The 19,418-nt window shown below is 49.2% G+C and overlaps 1 protein-coding gene across 6 annotated transcripts in view; it reads right to left on the reverse strand.

Moving 5' to 3' along the window:
- The window catches only part of LOC142104605 (Wilms tumor protein 1-interacting protein homolog), a 39,835-nt gene extending 21,751 nt beyond the window's left edge, over positions 1 to 18,084 (reverse strand). The window contains exons 1-2 of one of the 6 annotated variants that reach the window (XM_075189377.1): positions 17,645 to 18,083; positions 16,779 to 17,602 (exon numbers count right to left, since the gene is read on the reverse strand). In XM_075189377.1, coding sequence (XP_075045478.1) covers positions 16,779 to 17,602; positions 17,645 to 17,952 — 1,132 coding nt within the window. In that variant the 5' untranslated portion in view covers positions 17,953 to 18,083. Of the gene's footprint in view, positions 1 to 3,053; positions 4,248 to 4,358; positions 4,634 to 16,778 lie in introns of those variants that run through there. The other 5 variants (XM_075189380.1, XM_075189378.1, XM_075189376.1 and 2 more) reach the window with 5 other exon arrangements.
- Positions 18,085 to 19,418: the final 1,334 nt, after the last annotated feature.

Consider the following 19,418-nt stretch of genomic DNA (forward strand, 5'->3'; position numbering starts at 1 on the left):
TGCTGGGACTTGTAGTTTCACACCCCCTGGGGAGCGATAGGTCGGCCAGGCCTGGAGCAGAGCATTTCTTTCTTGGCTCAGTGAGGGATCTCTGGGTATGCTCAGTAATAGCCCAGAAGTATTCAGCTGTTCCTGCCCCCTGGGTGGCAGTGTTCTAGGAAAGTCTTTGTCTATCTTACCCCAGCGGGCTGGCACTGCCCACCTTCCATTCATGGTTAATGCAAACAGTCTTTATTTAAAGAAATAACGAGTCTAGTGAACCCTAAATGTATTGAGCAACCACATCTGAGTCAAAATTGTTCCAACATCACTGCCCACACTGAACGGATCCAGGTGGCCAAGGTCACGTGACTGACAGCATCCGTCAGCGCAGACAGCGGCAGACGGCGATCCGTGGAATCCCGGGATTTGGAAAGTAAGAGAGAAAGATCAGCGTTGGATGTTTTAGGTCCATTGACCACAATTTGGGTTGTTTTAGTCTGCCACGGGCAAAAAAAAAAGAATAAATAAAACCAGTAAACCCTCCAATAGATGACGTATATCGGAGCAGCACAATGGCCGCAGACACTAGCGCATGTCTAGTCGCCATTTATAAATGCGCAAGAACAGAGTGTCCATATGACAGAGTTCACTTATTTCTGCAGCAATGATCATTTCCTGCACAGAAATAGATGAAACGGAGAAATCATCTAACCAGGGACCGGGTGAGAATTAGTTGAGATACGCAATCAATAGACGCTCCCCCTAGAGCACATGAAAGGCTGGAACGCTGCGAGGGCGGCGCACACGAGGGAGCTCAATTCCCAGATGAGAAATGACAAAATAACCGACACAAAGAGAAGAAAGTCTGCGAAGGAATTAAAGCCACAGTATTTAGATGTGTATTTGCTTGTCTTGGAATGCGATTATGGAAAAATGTGGGCGGCCGGGGAGGAGACTGGGCGATGGGGTGAGTGTGTTTGGGAAAATATTTTCACAAACCAAACATTAACCCTTCACAGGGTGAGTATATCTGGTGGTTGTAGAAGAATCACAGAGGAATGCGGAGAATGGGCTGAATCTGTGCAGAGATCCCGTACGCCCCGTTCTATACATATTACCCACTCTCACATCAGCCCCTCACCAGGGGAGCTTACAGTCTGAATTTTCACACACTAGAGTCAATTTCGTCCTACTGGTCTACATTTTTGGATTGTGGGAGGAAACCAGAGCACCCGGACGAACCCCAAAGGAAAGATCACACAAACTCTGCACAGATGGTCCCCAGCGTGGTGAGCCAGCAATGCTAACCACTGTGCTGCTGTGCAGATGTCTAGATGGGAGCTGCCATATTGGAAATCAGCAATACGTAAACAGTCTCTGTAAAACAAATGCTGCCATCACTGAGCAATGGCACAGTTCACACAATGTATGGAAAGGTTTACGTATATTGTGACGTCTGCCAAGCACTCCGCGTAACATGATCTGAGAACGCTGTTACCGTCACAACACAGGATTACGCTGCGTGCAGCGCTCGCCATGCTCCACGCTAGTCTGACAGATCATCGCAGCACTAAGAGACCAGTGTGACCCGGCCCTATGGTATGAAGGCAGAATATGGGTATAGACCACAATATGGCGGCCACTGCTGTGTGCGCAGGCGCCGGGTGAGCCGCGTCCTGAGACATCGTATATAACACCAACAGCTTCATTATACTTAAACTAAGAGAAAACGAGACCCAACGACAGTGTTTGCAGTTTAACTGCCCGTCGTTAATTGCTGAGTAAATAAAATGGGTAATTACAGTCGTCTAAATACCCATTAATGTGAATCATCTCCGCTCGGCGTCTTAGGACAGAACTGCTGGAATGAATCCATTCTGTAACGTGCTGACAGATCTCCTCTCACAGACCAGGAGACAGACGCCCGCTGGGTATAGCCAGACGGGTGACCAGCAGCCATGTACGCGTCACTGAGCAGCCATTATCAAGCTCCGCCCACATCACGTGACAAATGCGCTTATAATGGATTCCGCAATAACCTACGTTGTCGTTTCACCGTGTATAAAAGCTGAGTGCCCGAGGTGTGACCGGGAGAGCGATATAAAGTGCGTCTGTCCCCTCAACACGGCGGAGGCGGCCTATCCATTCACCTCACTGAGGCATGAGGCATAGACACAGTGCCTCACTCCTTAATGGTGGCACCGATTCCTAATTAAACTGATTGGTTCGGCCCACAAAATGTCTGCCCCCACTGTGTGCAGAACACGGCTACACTGTATATGGGCCACATAATATATATAACTAATAAACTTACACAAAATGCTTACAATATATATATATATATAGATATATATATATATATATATATATATATATACACACACACATAACATATACATACATACACATACATATACATACACATACATAACATATACATACATAACATATACATACATACATAACATATACATACATAACATATACATACATACATAATATATACATACATACATAACATATACATACATACACATACATAACATACATACATAACATATACATACATAACATATACATACATACACATACATAACATATACATACATAACATATACATACATAATATATACATACATACATAACACATACATAACATACATACATAACATATACATACATAACATATACATACACATACATAACATATACATACCCATACATAACATATACACACATACCATATACATACATATACATACACATATACATACATATACATACACACATACCATATACATACATATACATACATACATACATAACATATACATACATATACATACACACATACCATATACATACATATATACACATACATACATAACATATACATACATACACACACATACATAACATATACACACATACCATATACATACATATACATACATACATACACATATACACAACATATACACAGGTGCTGGGTGCTCAAAAATAGCGTGTCCCTGAGAACAGTAATATACTGAAACGTTAGATGGGATTAAATCCACCCTTTTGATACAAACTCACACACTGTGATAAAGATGGAATATTATTAACAACGCGTCTATCCAGCGACGGAGCCTCGGGGATCCGCTGAGTGGACGCACAATCTACACACACGACAGCGCCATCTGGTTCCGTCTCGAGTCGTTACGAGACGTTATCTCCTCACATCAAAGCTCCAACGTGGGAAAGTTGCGACAGGAACTCAGGACCCATCGAGCGAGGAAGAAAGGAGATTACGGCCGTATTAATGTGCGGGAGAGACAGACGCTCCATATTGTGCACTATTATTACAGGAGAACACGTGTGTGTGTAAGAGCGGTCCCTCGTCCCACATACTACTGCTTATCTCAGACGTGTTACTGCCCCGAACGTCAGTGAAAGTGTATCGTGGTTATAGGACATCAATAGGGTCTAAAACAAATCTCTCTTTCCCTCTCGTCGGCCGAGGATCCCAAGACCCCCAAAGTGGTGTCTGATCGGAGTATTACCCCAGTGGAGGCGGAGTCTGCCGTGCACACACCTCCCCCGCCTCAGTAACGAGGGCAGATCATGGTCATCTCCATTCATCACAAACATTGGGATTCGCGTCAGACGGACAGTTATCGTTTACTTAGATATTTATACTAAATGTTTCCTTCCACTGGGAATAGAAGGATAGACCGTTATCTCTTCCCTCGTTACCAACGCAATTCACGGTCTTCAATCTCTAGCCAAGAATAACTCATTAAAATAAAATCTAGCAAAATAAAATCCAAAGGGACCCTCAGACTGTGCATAAACACGTTATTAGTAAATTATACAGTATTATATATACACATGGACAGCGGACCTATAACACCTACAGTACCTGGGTCCCCAACCGAGTGATCAATAGGTCAGAGCTTCGATAAATACCCGGATATGAGAGACGTCCGAGCAGCAGAAACACCAATCGCTGTCTCTGGGGCGGGTACATAGCGCCTGCGCTGTGCGCAGAGTGGACGCAGCCACCAACAGAACGTCCCTCCGTGTCCTCGATGGGCCCCGTCGTGGCTGCTTTCATCTAGAGACTGGATTATCCCACAAAATGTCTGTCATGGAGGATCAAAGGTGTCATTTATCTGAATTTAATGGACTATATTGTTCCATTATTATTGTGCAGAGAATAATACTTTGTATTGTAAAATAAGGGACACAAACAATTATGTAAACAGCAGAGTGTAAATGTATATTTTGCCTTAAAAATAAATTTAAAAAGAGTCAGCTCAGCTCTATCCAGATACAGGAGTCCACTCTTAGTAAAGCATCGCATCCCGTTATATCATTTGTAATAATGTTATTACCAGCCCAGCATTGTGCGGCAGGGAGGAGGTTAACGCGTCGCAGTCAGTGGATAATGAACGGCCTATTGGTAATCAGGCGGCAGCACTCTCTGGAATGTGTATTGTTACTTAGCAGGAACCAGAAACAGAATTTACAAAGCAAACAGTTGCTTTCTGTTCCTCTGCAGCGTTTCCGGAGCTCATCGCTCCCCAGCACTGTGAGAACTTCACAGCTTCCTGTTCTAGGCCTGAAACCTCTGCACTGAATTTACACAAATCACACAAGTGCCCCGAGGACTGGACTCCAGGAGATTCTCTGCTAGAAAGAACCGCGACGTCTCCGGCGTCACGCAGATAATTAGGGATGCAACACTGAGAACAAGTCACGTCTTCAGAGGGCGCGTTACCACTGAACATCAGCTGGACGACGCGCAGAGAGCGCAGCTTCACATGATGATCAATGATCTCCGCGTTAAACACGATCCGTACACACGGCCGCTGCTTGCTCTATTGTGGGAAAGGTCTGCAGAGGAAGCAGCATGTGCACCCGTAGACCACCGTATGAGGAGGGAATACAATACAAAGACCCTCAGGGAGAGATTACTACGCATTTAAGAAATACACTGCAGATGCCTCCGGATTGTGCACATGAAGCCGCCACCAATACCTGAGCTGGATATTACCTGGATATATTCCGTATACATAGCACTGGCGCTAGTGCACCAGGGTGTAGGGGCACCTAACACACTGAAGTGACACGATGTCACCTGCTTGCCCCCACACTGGGCACCCAGGGGCATGGAGGGGGCGACAGCTGGCAGCTTCTTACCTGCGAAGCGGCTGCTCCCCGATGTTTGTAATGGTCTGGGGGTCACCGGGGCTGGATACCAACACCGCTCCAGCAGAGGATGAACATGGAATCTACGGACGCAGCTTTCTGCGCGAGCCATTTAGCTTTCCAACGCTGGATACCACAGTTACCCCCATCCTTCCAGCAACGCCGCCCCAATTCCTGAATTCTTCATGTCAGGATGTCTGGAGAATTCAGGGATCAGGGACCCCTGTGTGGGAGAGCAGAGGTTCCACGAGGGCCCAGCAGGAACGTGAGCTGGGTTAATATCAGTGACGGATTTCTATAACTGGAAGCTACAGTTTAACAGACAGATCTGGCTTCTAAAACTATCAAAATTGCAGACATTACATTAACAAGCAGGTGCGATGTCTACAGGCCTGAAACAGACAGGTTTCCTTACATTAGCAGAACGTAAAGGATGTGTGCTCCCCCCCAATCCAACCCCTGGCTGGGTAGGGGTATGTTGAAGGGGACCAATAAATAGCAGAAGCCTAAATTCTACGCTGTATTTACTGCTGTGCTTTCAGAGGGTACAGATATATTCACTACAGGAAGGGTCACCTGCACTATAGGGGTACATACCCCCTACTGTACTGTACACAGATATATTCACTACAGGAGGGGTCACCTGCACTATAGGGGGTACATACCCCCTACTGTACTGTACACAGATATATTCACTACAGGAGGGGTCACCTGCACTATAGGGGTACATACCCCCTACTGTACTGTACACAGATATATTCACTACAGGAAGGGTCACCTGCACTATAGGGGGTACATACCCCCTACTGTACTGTACACAGATATATTCACTACAGGAAGGGTCACCTGCACTATAGGGGTACATACCCCCTACTGTACTGTACACAGATATATTCACTACAGGAGGGGTCACCTGCACTATAGGGGTACATACCCCCTACTGTACTGTACACAGATATATTCACTACAGGAGGGGTCACCTGCACTATAGGGGTACATACCCTCTACTGTACTGTACACAGATATATTCACTACAGGAGGGGTCATCTGCACTATAGGGGTACATACCCCCTACTGTACTGTACACAGATATATTCACTACAGGAGGGGTCACCTGCACTATAGGGGTACATACCCCCTACTGTACTGTACACAGATATATTCACTACAGGAGGGGTCACCTGCACTATAGGGGTACATACCCTCTACTGTACTGTACACAGATATATTCACTACAGGAGGGGTCATCTGCACTATAGGGGGTACATACCCCCTACTGTACTGTACACAGATATATTCACTACAGGAGGGGTGACCTGCACTATAGGGGTACATACCCCCCTACTGTACTGTACACAGATATATTCACTACAGGAGGGGGTCACCTGCACTATAGGGGGTACATACCCCCTACTGTACTGTACACAGATATATTCACTACAGGAGGGGTCACCTGCACTATAGGGGTACATACCCCCTACTGTACTGTACACAGATATATTCACTACAGGAGGGGTCACCTGCACTATAGGGGGTACATACCCCCTACTGTACTGTACACAGATATATTCACTACAGGAAGGGTCACCTGCACTATAGGGGTACATACCCCCTACTGTACTGTACACAGATATATTCACTACAGGAGGGGTCACCTGCACTATAGGGGGTACATACCCCCTACTGTACTGTACACAGATATATTCACTACAGGAGGAGTCACCTGCACTATAGGGGTACATACCCCCTACTGTACTGTACACAGATATATTCACTACAAGAGGAGTCACCTGCACTATAGGGGTACATACCCCCTACTGTACTGTACACAGATATATTCACTACAGGAGGGGTCATCTGCACTATAGGGGTACATACCCCCTACTGTACTGTACACAGATATATTCACTACAGGAAGGGTCACCTGCACTATAGGGGTACATACCCCCTACTGTACTGTACACAGATATATTCACTACAGGAGGGGTCACCTGCACTATAGGGGGTACATACCCCCTACTGTACTGTACACAGATATATTCACTACAGGAGGAGTCACCTGCACTATAGGGGTACATACCCCCTACTGTACTGTACACAGATATATTCACTACAAGAGGAGTCACCTGCACTATAGGGGTACATACCCCCTACTGTACTGTACACAGATATATTCACTACAGGAGGGGTCATCTGCACTATAGGGGTACATACCCCCTACTGTACTGTACACAGATATATTCACTACAGGAGGGGTCACCTGCACTATAGGGGTACATACCCCCTACTGTACTGTACACAGATATATTCACTACAGGAGGGGTCACCTGCACTATAGGGGTACATACCCTCTACTGTACTGTACACAGATATATTCACTACAGGAGGGGTCATCTGCACTATAGGGGTACATACCCCCTACTGTACTGTACACAGATATATTCACTACAGGAGGGGTCACCTGCACTATAGGGGTACATACCCCCTACTGTACTGTACACAGATATATTCACTACAGGAGGGGTCACCTGCACTATAGGGGTACATACCCTCTACTGTACTGTACACAGATATATTCACTACAGGAGGGGTCATCTGCACTATAGGGGGTACATACCCCCTACTGTACTGTACACAGATATATTCACTACAGGAGGGGTGACCTGCACTATAGGGGTACATACCCCCCTACTGTACTGTACACAGATATATTCACTACAGGAGGGGGTCACCTGCACTATAGGGGGTACATACCCCCTACTGTACTGTACACAGATATATTCACTACAGGAGGGGTCACCTGCACTATAGGGGTACATACCCCCTACTGTACTGTACACAGATATATTCACTACAGGAGGGGTCACCTGCACTATAGGGGGTACATACCCCCTACAGGAGGGGTCATCTGCACTATAGGGGTACATAGCCCCTACTGTACTGTACACAGATATATTCACTACAGGAGGGGTCACCTGCACTATAGGGGTACATACCCCCTACTGTACTGTACACAGATATATTCACTACAGAGAGGTACAGAAGCATTCGCCCATGTGAGCTTACAATCCATAGACGGGAACATGGCAAGAGAAGGGCCAGAATGCAGCTTATAACAAATGATGTGTAAGATTTCCAGTAGGTCCTACTGTAAGATGGATATTTGAAGTCACCCTAACACTCCACATCCTGTGCAGCATTGTGTTTTATTATCACCCGTGACTATGGTTATAAGTCACAGCATGAGAGGTTATCACATTGTATAATAACACACATTATATAATATTACAGACTATAGAAGCAGAGCTACGGTTGGTGATTAGATCTCAGTGATCGGCAGAAACCTCATTGTCATCAGCAAATGACGGGAGGATATTTCCATGGTAGATGTAGACAATGGACACCGGTTACCTACAAGCTCCCGGAGGAGGGAACATGACCCCTCTAGCTGCAGGTAACCTCCAACACTTATATTATACATGGTATTACAGGTCCGCTCTACGTGTCCACCTGGGACCACCAAGATCTGGTCCTATATCTGCACAGCGACTGCCTCCGATTGGCTGCCGAGATGGGACTCAAACATGACAGACCAATGAAAATCAGTCAGTCAATGAGACGATGAGACACCCGGACCCCACAGAGACAGCTGCAGGGGCCAGGGACGGTCGCACGCAAAGAGTGTCAGCAAAATCAACAACCGAGATGAAACATCTCAAGAGCGCGAGTGGGAGACGGCTTCAAAGGGACGGCAGCGATCCGGACATGTAGCGGCATGATACAAGGCTGGCTGTGTGTCTGTGTGTTTATTCTGAGGAGAATCAGCTAATTTCAGTCCTGTGACTCCAGATGTCAGCCGTAATGATGGCTTTCTGCAGAATAAATAAGGCTTTGTGGCTGGTGAATTATAGACGGTGAGCTCCGGAGCCAAGACATGGAGACTCGTGCACGCCCATTGGCAACACACTGCCAACTAAGGCAGAGCAACATAATTACAGTGCGGTCCTATACGCAGGCTGTGGGCGACCATCTTTACGGAGCGCCCTCGGCCTTTAGGCCTAGTGTACATTACATCCTGTATTTAAATTACAAAAACCAGCAACTCATGCAGCAGTTTAATAAAAGTTAGTGTAAAGTAAACAGGCGGCGTTGCCCATAGCAACCAGATGCCATCACTGCTGTGGCGCAGTTTGCAAAAATGAAAGCAAATCTGATTTGTTGCCATGAGTAACAACATCTTTTGTCCATCGCACCGGTTTTCACCAGTGTTATCCAATGAGGGAAGAAAGGTGTTTTTTGTTATATTACACTGTTCCACTATTAAGCAATCCGCCATGGAAACCATTAAATGGAGACAGACAGTCACATATTTAAACTACAATGCCCCAAAAGATCAGATCATGTGCAATTTAACACAAGCATCAGAATCCTCTCCCCGCATCACCATCGTAACCTCCCATAAAAGTGGTCAGAAAACTGAGCACACGGCAGCGGTAACCCAGTCACACAAATACATAGAGCTTCCACATTAGGCTTCATACTCAATGTTACACCAGTGCTATCTTATTATATCTATAAGGCTTCATTTAAAGCTGCGAGTGGCTCCCCCCCCCCCCCCAATTGGGTTTTTTATATTCTTATAGCGCATTTTCTGGGCTAACATTCATGAGAATGGGGCTCATCACTTTACTAGGAACTAGTGACATAAACCACAAATTTAAATTGACGTTCAGGGAAGTTCCTGCTACAATCGTGTTCCTGGGTGATACAATGTCTCATATGTACAGATGGTCTTCAAACCAGGGAAACCTGAAATCCTGACCTGTGCTCACCGCCCCCAGCTACTTGATACAGAGCATGGGGGACACCAGGCCCTGGTATACGATAAGGCTTATACGGATATCCCCGAACCTGCTCACACGTTCTGTATGTATCAGTGTCACATAGAGGAGGCCTCTGAGCACGGCAACATCACACGTACAGGACTCCACTGTACACACAGGATACTCCAGGTGGGAGACTATTCCACGGCCGCTCATTATATTCCCCAGCAACATAAATTGTACACAGCCCCCCCCCCCCCCCCATCCCTATTGTCACTTCAGTTCACTCTGGGAGTACTGGGAGTGGTAATCCCGGCAGCTCTGGGGAAATTCTAGGAATTCCTGGGTCCTGTGTCAATGCCACAGGTGTTTGTGAAAAGAAAGAAGCCTCAATTGTGAGAACAAAAGGTAAACGCAGCCCCTCATTGTAGAATAGGCCGCACACAAAGGACGGAGGGGCGACGTGTCCTGCACAGCACCAGCTGGACCCCCCCGTCCTGCTCATACCAAGGAAGAGAGAGCTTAATGGGGTCCGTTTCCTGTCTCCAGAGAGGACATCGGATATAATAACTTTATAAACAACCCCCAACCAGGGGTAGGACAGATAACACCCCCCCACCATACAACCAGGGGTAGGACAGATAACACCCCCCCACCATACAACTAGGGGTAGGACAGATAACACCCCCCCCCCCCCCCCACCATATAACCAGGGGTAGGACAGATAACACCCTCCCCCCCTCAGCATACAACTAGGGGTAGGACAGATAACACCCCCCCCACCATACAACTAGGGGTAGGACAGATAACACCCCCCCCCCCTCAGCATACAACTAGGGGTAGGACAGATAACACCCCCCCCCACCATACAACCAGGGGTAGGACAGATAACACCCCCCCCCCCCACCATACAACCAGGGGTAGGACAGATAACACCCCCCCCCCACCATACAACCAGGGGTAGGACAGATAACACCCCCCCCTCAGCATACAACCAGGGGTAGGACAGATAACATCCCCCCCACCATACAACCAGGGGTAGGACAGATAACACCCCCCCCTCAGCATACAACCAGGGGTAGGACAGATAACATCCCCCCCACCATACAACCAGGGGTAGGACAGATAACACCCCCCCCCCCCTCAGCATACAACTAGGGGTAGGACAGATAACACCCCCCCCACCATACAACCAGGGGTAGGACAGATAACACCCCCCCCACCATACAACCAGGGGTAGGACAGATAACACCCCCCCCCCTCAGCATACAACTAGGGGTAGGACAGATAACACCCCCCCCACCATACAACCAGGGGTAGGACAGATAACACCCCCCCCCCACCATACAACCAGGGGTAGGACAGATAACACCCCCCCCCCCACCATACAACCAGGGGTAGGACAGATAACACCCCCCCCCCTCAGCATACAACTAGGGGTAGGACAGATAACACCCCCCCCACCATACAACCAGGGGTAGGACAGATAACACCCCCCCCACCATACAACCAGGGGTAGGACAGATAACACCCCCCCCCCCACCATACAACCAGGGGTAGGACAGATAACACCCCCCCCTCAGCATACAACCAGGGGTAGGACAGATAACATCCCCCCCACCATACAACCAGGGGTAGGACAGATAACACCCCCCCCTCAGCATACAACCAGGGGTAGGACAGATAACATCCCCCCCACCATACAACCAGGGGTAGGACAGATAACACCCCCCCCCCCCCTCAGCATACAACTAGGGGTAGGACAGATAACACCCCCCCCACCATACAACCAGGGGTAGGACAGATAACACCCCCCCCCCCCACCATACAACCAGGGGTAGGACAGATAACACCCCCCCCCCACCATACAACCAGGGGTAGGACAGATAACACCCCCCCCTCAGCATACAACTAGGGGTAGGACAGATAACACCCCCCCCCCCTCAGCATACAACCAGGGGTAGGACAGATAACACCCCCCCCCCTCAGCATACAACCAGGGGTAGGACAGATAACACCCCCCCCCCCCACCATACAACCAGGGGTAGGACAGATAACACCCCCCCCCCACCATACAACCAGGGGTAGGAAAGATAACACCCCCCCCCCCCACTATACAACCAGGGGTAGGACAGATAACACCCCCCCCCACTATACAACCAGGGGTAGGACAGATAACACCCCCCCCCCACTATACAACCAGGGGTAGGACAGATAACACCCCCCTCCCCACTATACAACCAGGGGTAGGACAGATAACACCCCCCCCCTCAGCATACAACCAGGGGTAGGACAGATAACATCCCCCCCTCAGCATACAACCAGGGGTAGGACAGATAACACCCCCCCCCAGCATACAACCAGGGGTAGGACAGATAACACCCCCCCCCCACCATACAACCAGGGGTAGGACAGATAACACCCCCCCCTCAGCATACAACCAGGGGTAGGACAGATAACACCCCCCCCCCTCACTATACAACTAGGGGTAAGACAGATAACACCCCCCCCCCCCACTATACAACCAGGGGTAGGACAGATAACACCCCCCCCCACTATACAACTAGGGGTAGGACAGATAACACCCCCCCCCCCACCATACAACCAGGGGTAGGACAGATAACACCCCCCCCCACTATACAACTAGGGGTAGGACAGATAACACCCCCCCCCCCCACCATACAACCAGGGGTGGGACAGATAACACCCCCCCCCTCAGCATACAACTAGGGGTAGGACATTTGTCATAATATCCCCCAAACTAATCACAGGAGGATGTGTTAGAAGGTACCATGATGTCAGCCATGTATAATACACATAATATAAAAGTACGTAACCTGTAGCGCGACTACATTAAATATACCGGAGATTCTGCAGCCGATCATACAATTAATCCAACGCCCGCAGCATCTTTAGTGCGATGAACGACAGGTAACCATTATTTCCCAATATCACAAAATTATTAACCAACCAAATCTATATGGTCCATAGATAATTATGCGTCTATAGTATAACATGTGGGATACAGACTATATTACATTTATATAGCAGTCACTTGTATTACTGCTTATTACAGGTGAAGTCATCACTACGAACCATTTATAAAGACTTTACTTACAGGAGTATTGCTCAGCACAATATATTATGAATTACATGAAGGCCAACAAACCTCATCAGACACCAGGGGGATGTCTGCGACGGGATTAGTTTTGTTGCTTCAGATACTGGAAATGATACATTTACGTTACATGACCAATATGGACAGAGTAATGAAATATGGCAGCAGCTACCAAGCAACTAAAAGGATTTCCTGAGTAAACAAGGGCAGGCAATAACACTACAGCTGCTGTCCTCTGGGTTTTGCCTGTTTTCTCTGGCCACATGTATGATGCTAGCACATACGTGTCTATGTTTTCACTTGGGAAGGAATCTGAGACATTCCTGGACAGACACGACCTGCAGCCGTGGAGGGGTTAATGCGGCGGGTACAGCCGGCTGGAATGCACTCTCTGAGGTTGGAGCAGAGAATGTGGAATCATTGTGTTTGCCTTCAGCGGCTGAACGTGTTCTTTGTGCCCCATTGTACACGGATCTCATCCTATGACCTCAAACAGCTTCACTGACTGAAAGGAATTTTTAGAAAAAAAAAAAAAAAAAAAACTCTGAAAAGCCCCAAGATTAGGTTTGGCTGAAGAATTCAATGTGGCGCATTAGTAACTGTTCTGTACAGCGCAGAGCGCTCCGAGGGCATCTAACCAAACATCCGCAACCGGAATATTCACCATCACCCCCGTAACCTAGATGGTAGGTCTCACGTCACAGCGACAGCCTCAGCTATGGGTTATTATATACCGAACGCAGCCAATGAGAGCCGTGCGGAGGTCAGTGGGTGCTTCTTAGTATCTGTACTTTGTAGGTTAGTGGGAGAATTATACAGAACTTACTAATTAGTTGCATTATACAATAAAACGTGTTGGGTTCTCCAGTGAAGGGCCACATCCTGCCTCATAAAGATGACAGCTGGGAGAGCATGCTGGAGCTTGTAGTGCCACAACAGCTGGAGAGCTATTTATTGCCTACTCCTGGACATAGAGAATGGGTGCCAGGTATTAAAGTATCCCGGTCACTAGGACCTGTGTGCGCAGAGTGTAGGAATAAATTCACAAAGGTGCAGGAAACATTACAGAACTATTCACACAAACGCAGCATATGGCGGCTTCCCGCGGTGTACGCGCAGTGACGAGACGCTATGAGGAATCGCATCCCTGCGGAAGGAACACAGACAAGTGTCACATAATGTTAAGGCGGACCGTCCAGATAACAGGTCACAGTTACTGCAGTGGCATACACACAGTGGAGGCAGCCATTTTGTGGGTGGAGACCGCAGACATAAGCCTGCAGCCTATCAGAGGAGGCCTCATGAAGTGCCTCAGTCACGTGACTGCTCATAGCGAATCCATACTGGTTCAGTCCTACAAATGGCCACCTCCACCAGGCGTAGGTAACCAGTGCTGACAAACTCTCTACAATGTAATACGCTGCGCTGTAATGTTATTTCCCTACAGCTATAGGCTACGTGGTACATTTGTGGGTGGAGAAGCTGATCTGACACTTTACAGAATATTTTCTCAATAAAACAAGTGATATCTGATGTACTCAGCAAAAAAATCAAGTAAAATAGTTACATACAAATTTGTCATCTAACCCGACAAATAAAATCTCTTTGCACAGAGCGGTCACCTCATTGTGCTCACAAACACTGCGGCTTGGCCACAAGTAGCGTATCGGACGGCAATAGTGGCCATTAACACTACCATAGTCTGAGTGGTTGTACAAGGACAGACATCCTATTACCTGTGATATATAGACACACACCCCAGAAACCATTAACCTACTGACCTGGTGCAAACTATCTTCTGCGCCAGGCCTCGTATTTCAAGCAGCAACTCCTGCCTATACCAACCTGGTACCCAGAGGTGCCATCATCCATACACTCTATACAATCTTCCCCGCCATTTAAGTTAGGGAATCACTAACACCGGAGCCCTACGGTGGTGTCACACGAGCTGTACACTGACAGAGATTTTCCACGATGAAAGACAGGGAACATTTCATCTCCGCAAGTCTCTGTATATTACACACTGTGTATGTTCCCGGTCACACGCGCCACATTACGTCAGCTGGAAAACACAGCTCGTGTGACACTACCGTCACTCTGCCGCACTATGTAACATCGCTCTTTATAGGGCATGGTGTCAGTTATAGACTATAATTTACTGCAATGTAACCTGGAGAATCAGGAATCCCTCGCACAGTGATCCCGGACACGTTGTAGTGTGAGATCCTGGGGGTCGTGTCCATTGCATCCTATGGACTCATTAAGTTGGGTTGGAGAATATACGTTAATCCATCCCCAGTCTGGTACACACATTGGAGGCAGACATTTTGAAGGATGCCCCAATATCCAGTCACTAGGCTCAGCCTTCCCAGTGCCTCAGTGATGTCATTGGCTCCCAGTAAATTAATTGGCTGCATTCTAAGCTTATTGGCTCAGCCCACAGAATGGCTGCATCCACTGTGTGTTGGCATCAGGTGCGGACAGGTAAAGACGCAGATAATGCGCTAGATAAATGCTGGTAGAACATTTAGTTTCAGCGATTTCACTTTTCTTGTCCTTAGATAACAATTGTGTGTAATTTCCCACATTGGACATTACTTTCCCAACCAGTGAATAAGATCACATCCTGCAGCAAACAAGACCCATCCTCGCTCCGGAGAGCTTACAGTCTAATCATACATGTCAGAGCCTCTTACAACTTCACAACTAAGAAGAAATCCCCAATTCAGGGTCTGATGTTTATCTCCCCAATAACAATGAGACACTCGAGAAACAGAAGAGAGTCCAATATAGTTTTACTTGGAAATCGAACCTCAGCCAAGATGGATGAGATTAGTCATTCGGGGAAATCTGAATATTACGACTGGCGGCAAACTAGACCGACAATGCTAGAAAACAAGTCAACGTGACACCAAACTCACATGAACTGCAATAAAACTACCAAACTGAAACATGAGAGATGCCGCAAACCAAACATCAGTTTAATACTCGTTCTGTGTCAGGCAGATCTCCCACTTCAGAGGTCAGAGTCACCAGCATAAGCCAATGGAAGCCTTTTCCCTGTAACCGATGCCAATGCTGGGAAGGCGTGCCTGGCATGCAAGTGGTTAAGACAGGAGATATACATTGTAGCAATCCAGGTTGTAGAACACTGCTGCTATTGTCTGGTCATTACTCAAACCATTAACCACTTTACAGCCGGAGGGGGCTGCTCTGCACGAATGGTAAACCAATACACCAAATATGGACCCCAGTGAAATATTAATCCCCACACTGAGCAGGGAAAATCATAATTAACATTATTTATTTAGCATCAGTATCACCCACAGCACCTTATATCAGGACACGTCAGGAAATTAATTCCATATAGCAAGAAAATTGTTGAACCCCTAAAATTTTAGAGGACGATTACAGGACTTGCATCCAACTGCTGCATGATAAATTACACTTCTATCAGTCAATAAGCAGACACAGCGCCCAATAATGGAGGCACATTCCAGGCTTGGGAAAAGGAAGTCGGTTGTACAGAACATAACGAGGCACCTCGTGTTTATACACAGCCAGGGATATTATACAAAGCTGCCCCACAAGTTGAGTTCTAGGTCCACTAATTACAACATGTTCCACACAAGCAATTAATGTTATAAGACACTGTCACTTACCAAAGTACTCCTTCTTCATGTGCATCTCCAGTTCTTTCTCCAACTCTAGGGTGAGAGCTTCCAGCCTCTTCTCCGCCTGGCTGGGTCCACTTTCCTTGGACGGGGTGACTTGGTAAGGAACCTTAAACCTGTGCACGGTGGCAGAACCCTTGACCGAGCTGAAGCTGTAGGATGCTCCCGAATTGGGCTCAGGATTGGAGGGGAGAGGTGGTGGAGTCTGGGTGAGACCTTTGTAGTGACAAGTCTCTCCAGGATCCTGCATGAGGGGCTCTTCCTGTACACTTGGCCCCAGCATAGAGGACCTGGGGGAGGGCACTGGGAGATCAGTGTAAGCCCCCATGGACCCCCTGGAGCTTCTGGAACTCCGAGAACTGTGGCTGGAAATGCTGGACCTTGGGCTGACCACAGAAGGGTTGCAGCTCCCCAATGTGGCAGCTCTTCCATCCTGTAGACACATACTGGACCTGGGGCTCACCAAGCTCCCATGGCCCACCACCCCATCTAAGTCCTGGGTCCCCGTAGACACGTACCGTGAGTCCGAGTAGCTGGACCTGGGGCTGGTGGTGCAGGAGTACTGGCTAGCAGTACTGGACCTGGGGCTGATGTGCCGCTGGTCGTAGCCCATGCTGATGCCACTGGTGCGGTTACTGCTGGGCTTGGAGCCAGAGTCGTAGCTGTTGAGGCTGGCACGGGGGCTGGAGTGCTTGCTGGTGTCACTGGCAGTGCTGGCATAACTGGACCTGGGGCTGAGAACTGCCCCCTCACACTGCCCCATGCTGGATCTGGGGCTGAGAACTGCCCCCTCATACTGCCCCATGCTGGACCTGGGGCTGAGAACTGCCCCTTCATACTGGCCCATGCTGGACCTGGGGCTGGTGTACTTGTCCCCCTGTCCTGGCACCACCAGGCTGGTCCTGGGGCTGGTGGCACACAGCTTGCCCTCCTGCCCACTCTTGCCCCCGGGGTACATGCTGCTCCTATAGATCTCTGCCGAGTACCTCTTGCTCTTGTCTGGCAGCCCGGAGTAGCAGGGCAGTGCCACCTCGGACCTGGCCTCCTGGGTGCTGCCATTCAGGGCCCTGCGGGGCAGGTAGGGGCCCCTCCCGTCATACAGGGCCAGCTCCTCCATCAGCCGGCCGGCCTGCAGGGCAATGTCCTCCTCGTACTGCTCCATGGGTGTCCGGGGGGGACAGCTTCATCCCAGCCCGGGCTGTGACTGGGGGCTCCGGGGACATAAAGAGCCCCGCCAGGCGGAGGGAGGGAGGAGGCACCGCCGCACTCTTTTCTCTTCCCGGGGAGGAATGCGCGGAAGGAGACGGAGGTGCTGGGGCTGTGTGGAATGTGCTTAATGCTGCAGCCAAACAATGACTCCGACCGAGGGTGCACTGTGCAGCCTGACACTCACTGGAGGGTGCACTGAGCAGCCTGACACTCAGTGGAGGGTGCACTGAGCTGGCTGACACTCACTGGAGGGTGCACTGAGCAGCCTGACACTCAGTGGAGGGTGCACTGAGCTGGCTGACACTCACTGGAGGGTGCACTGAGCTGGCTGACACTCACTGGAGGGTGCACTGAGCAGCCTGACACTCACTGGAGGGTGCACTGAGCAGCCTGACACTCACTGGAGGGTGCACTGAGCAGCCTGACACTCAGTGGAGGGTGCACTGTGCAATGCAGCACTCAGTGGAGGGTGCACTGTGCAGGCTGACACTCAGTGGAGGGTGCACTGTGCAGGCTGACACTCAGTGGAGGGTGCACTGAGCTGGCTGACACTCAGTGGAGGGTGCACTGTGCAGCCTGACACTCAGTGGAGGGTGCACTGTGCAGCCTGACACTCACTGGAGGGTGCACTGTGCAGCCTGACACTCACTGGAGGGTGCACTGAGCTGGCTGACACTCACTGGAGGGTGCACTGAGCAGCCTGACACTCACTGGAGGGTGCACTGAGCAGCCTGACACTCACTGGAGGGTGCACTGAGCAGCCTGACACTCACTGGAGGGTGCACTGTGCAATGCAGCACTCAGTGGAGGGTGCACTGTGCAGGCTGACACTCAGTGGAGAGAGCACTGTGCAATGCAGCACTCACTGGAGGGTGCACTGAGCTGGCTGACACTCAGTGGAGGGTGCACTGAGCTGGCTGACACTCAGTGGAGGGTGCACTGAGCTGGCTGACACTCAGTGGAGGGTTCACTGAGCTGGCTGACACTCAGTGGAGGGTGCACTGTGCAGGCTGACACTCAGTGGAGGGTGCACTGTGCAGGCTGACACTCAGTGGAGGGTGCACTGTGCAGGCTGACACTCAGTGGAGGGTGCACTGTGCAGGCTGACACTCAGTGGAGAGAGCACTGTGCAATGCAGCACTCAGTGGAGGGTTCACTGAGCTGGCTGACACTCAGTGGAGGGTTCACTGAGCTGGCTGACACTCAGTGGAGGGTGCACTGTGCAGGCTGACACTCAGTGGAGGGTGCACTGTGCAGGTTGACACTTAGTGGAGGGTGCACTGAGCAGCCTGACACTCACTGGAGGGTGCACTGAGCAGGCTGGCACTCACTGGAGGGTGCACTGAGCAGCCTGACACTAACTGGAGGGTGTACCGAGCAATGCAGCACTCAGTGGAGGGTGCACCGAGCAATGCAGCA

The sequence above is a fragment of the Mixophyes fleayi genome, chromosome 10, assembly GCF_038048845.1.
Source record: "Mixophyes fleayi isolate aMixFle1 chromosome 10, aMixFle1.hap1, whole genome shotgun sequence".
Classification (NCBI taxonomy): domain Eukaryota; kingdom Metazoa; phylum Chordata; class Amphibia; order Anura; family Limnodynastidae; genus Mixophyes; species Mixophyes fleayi.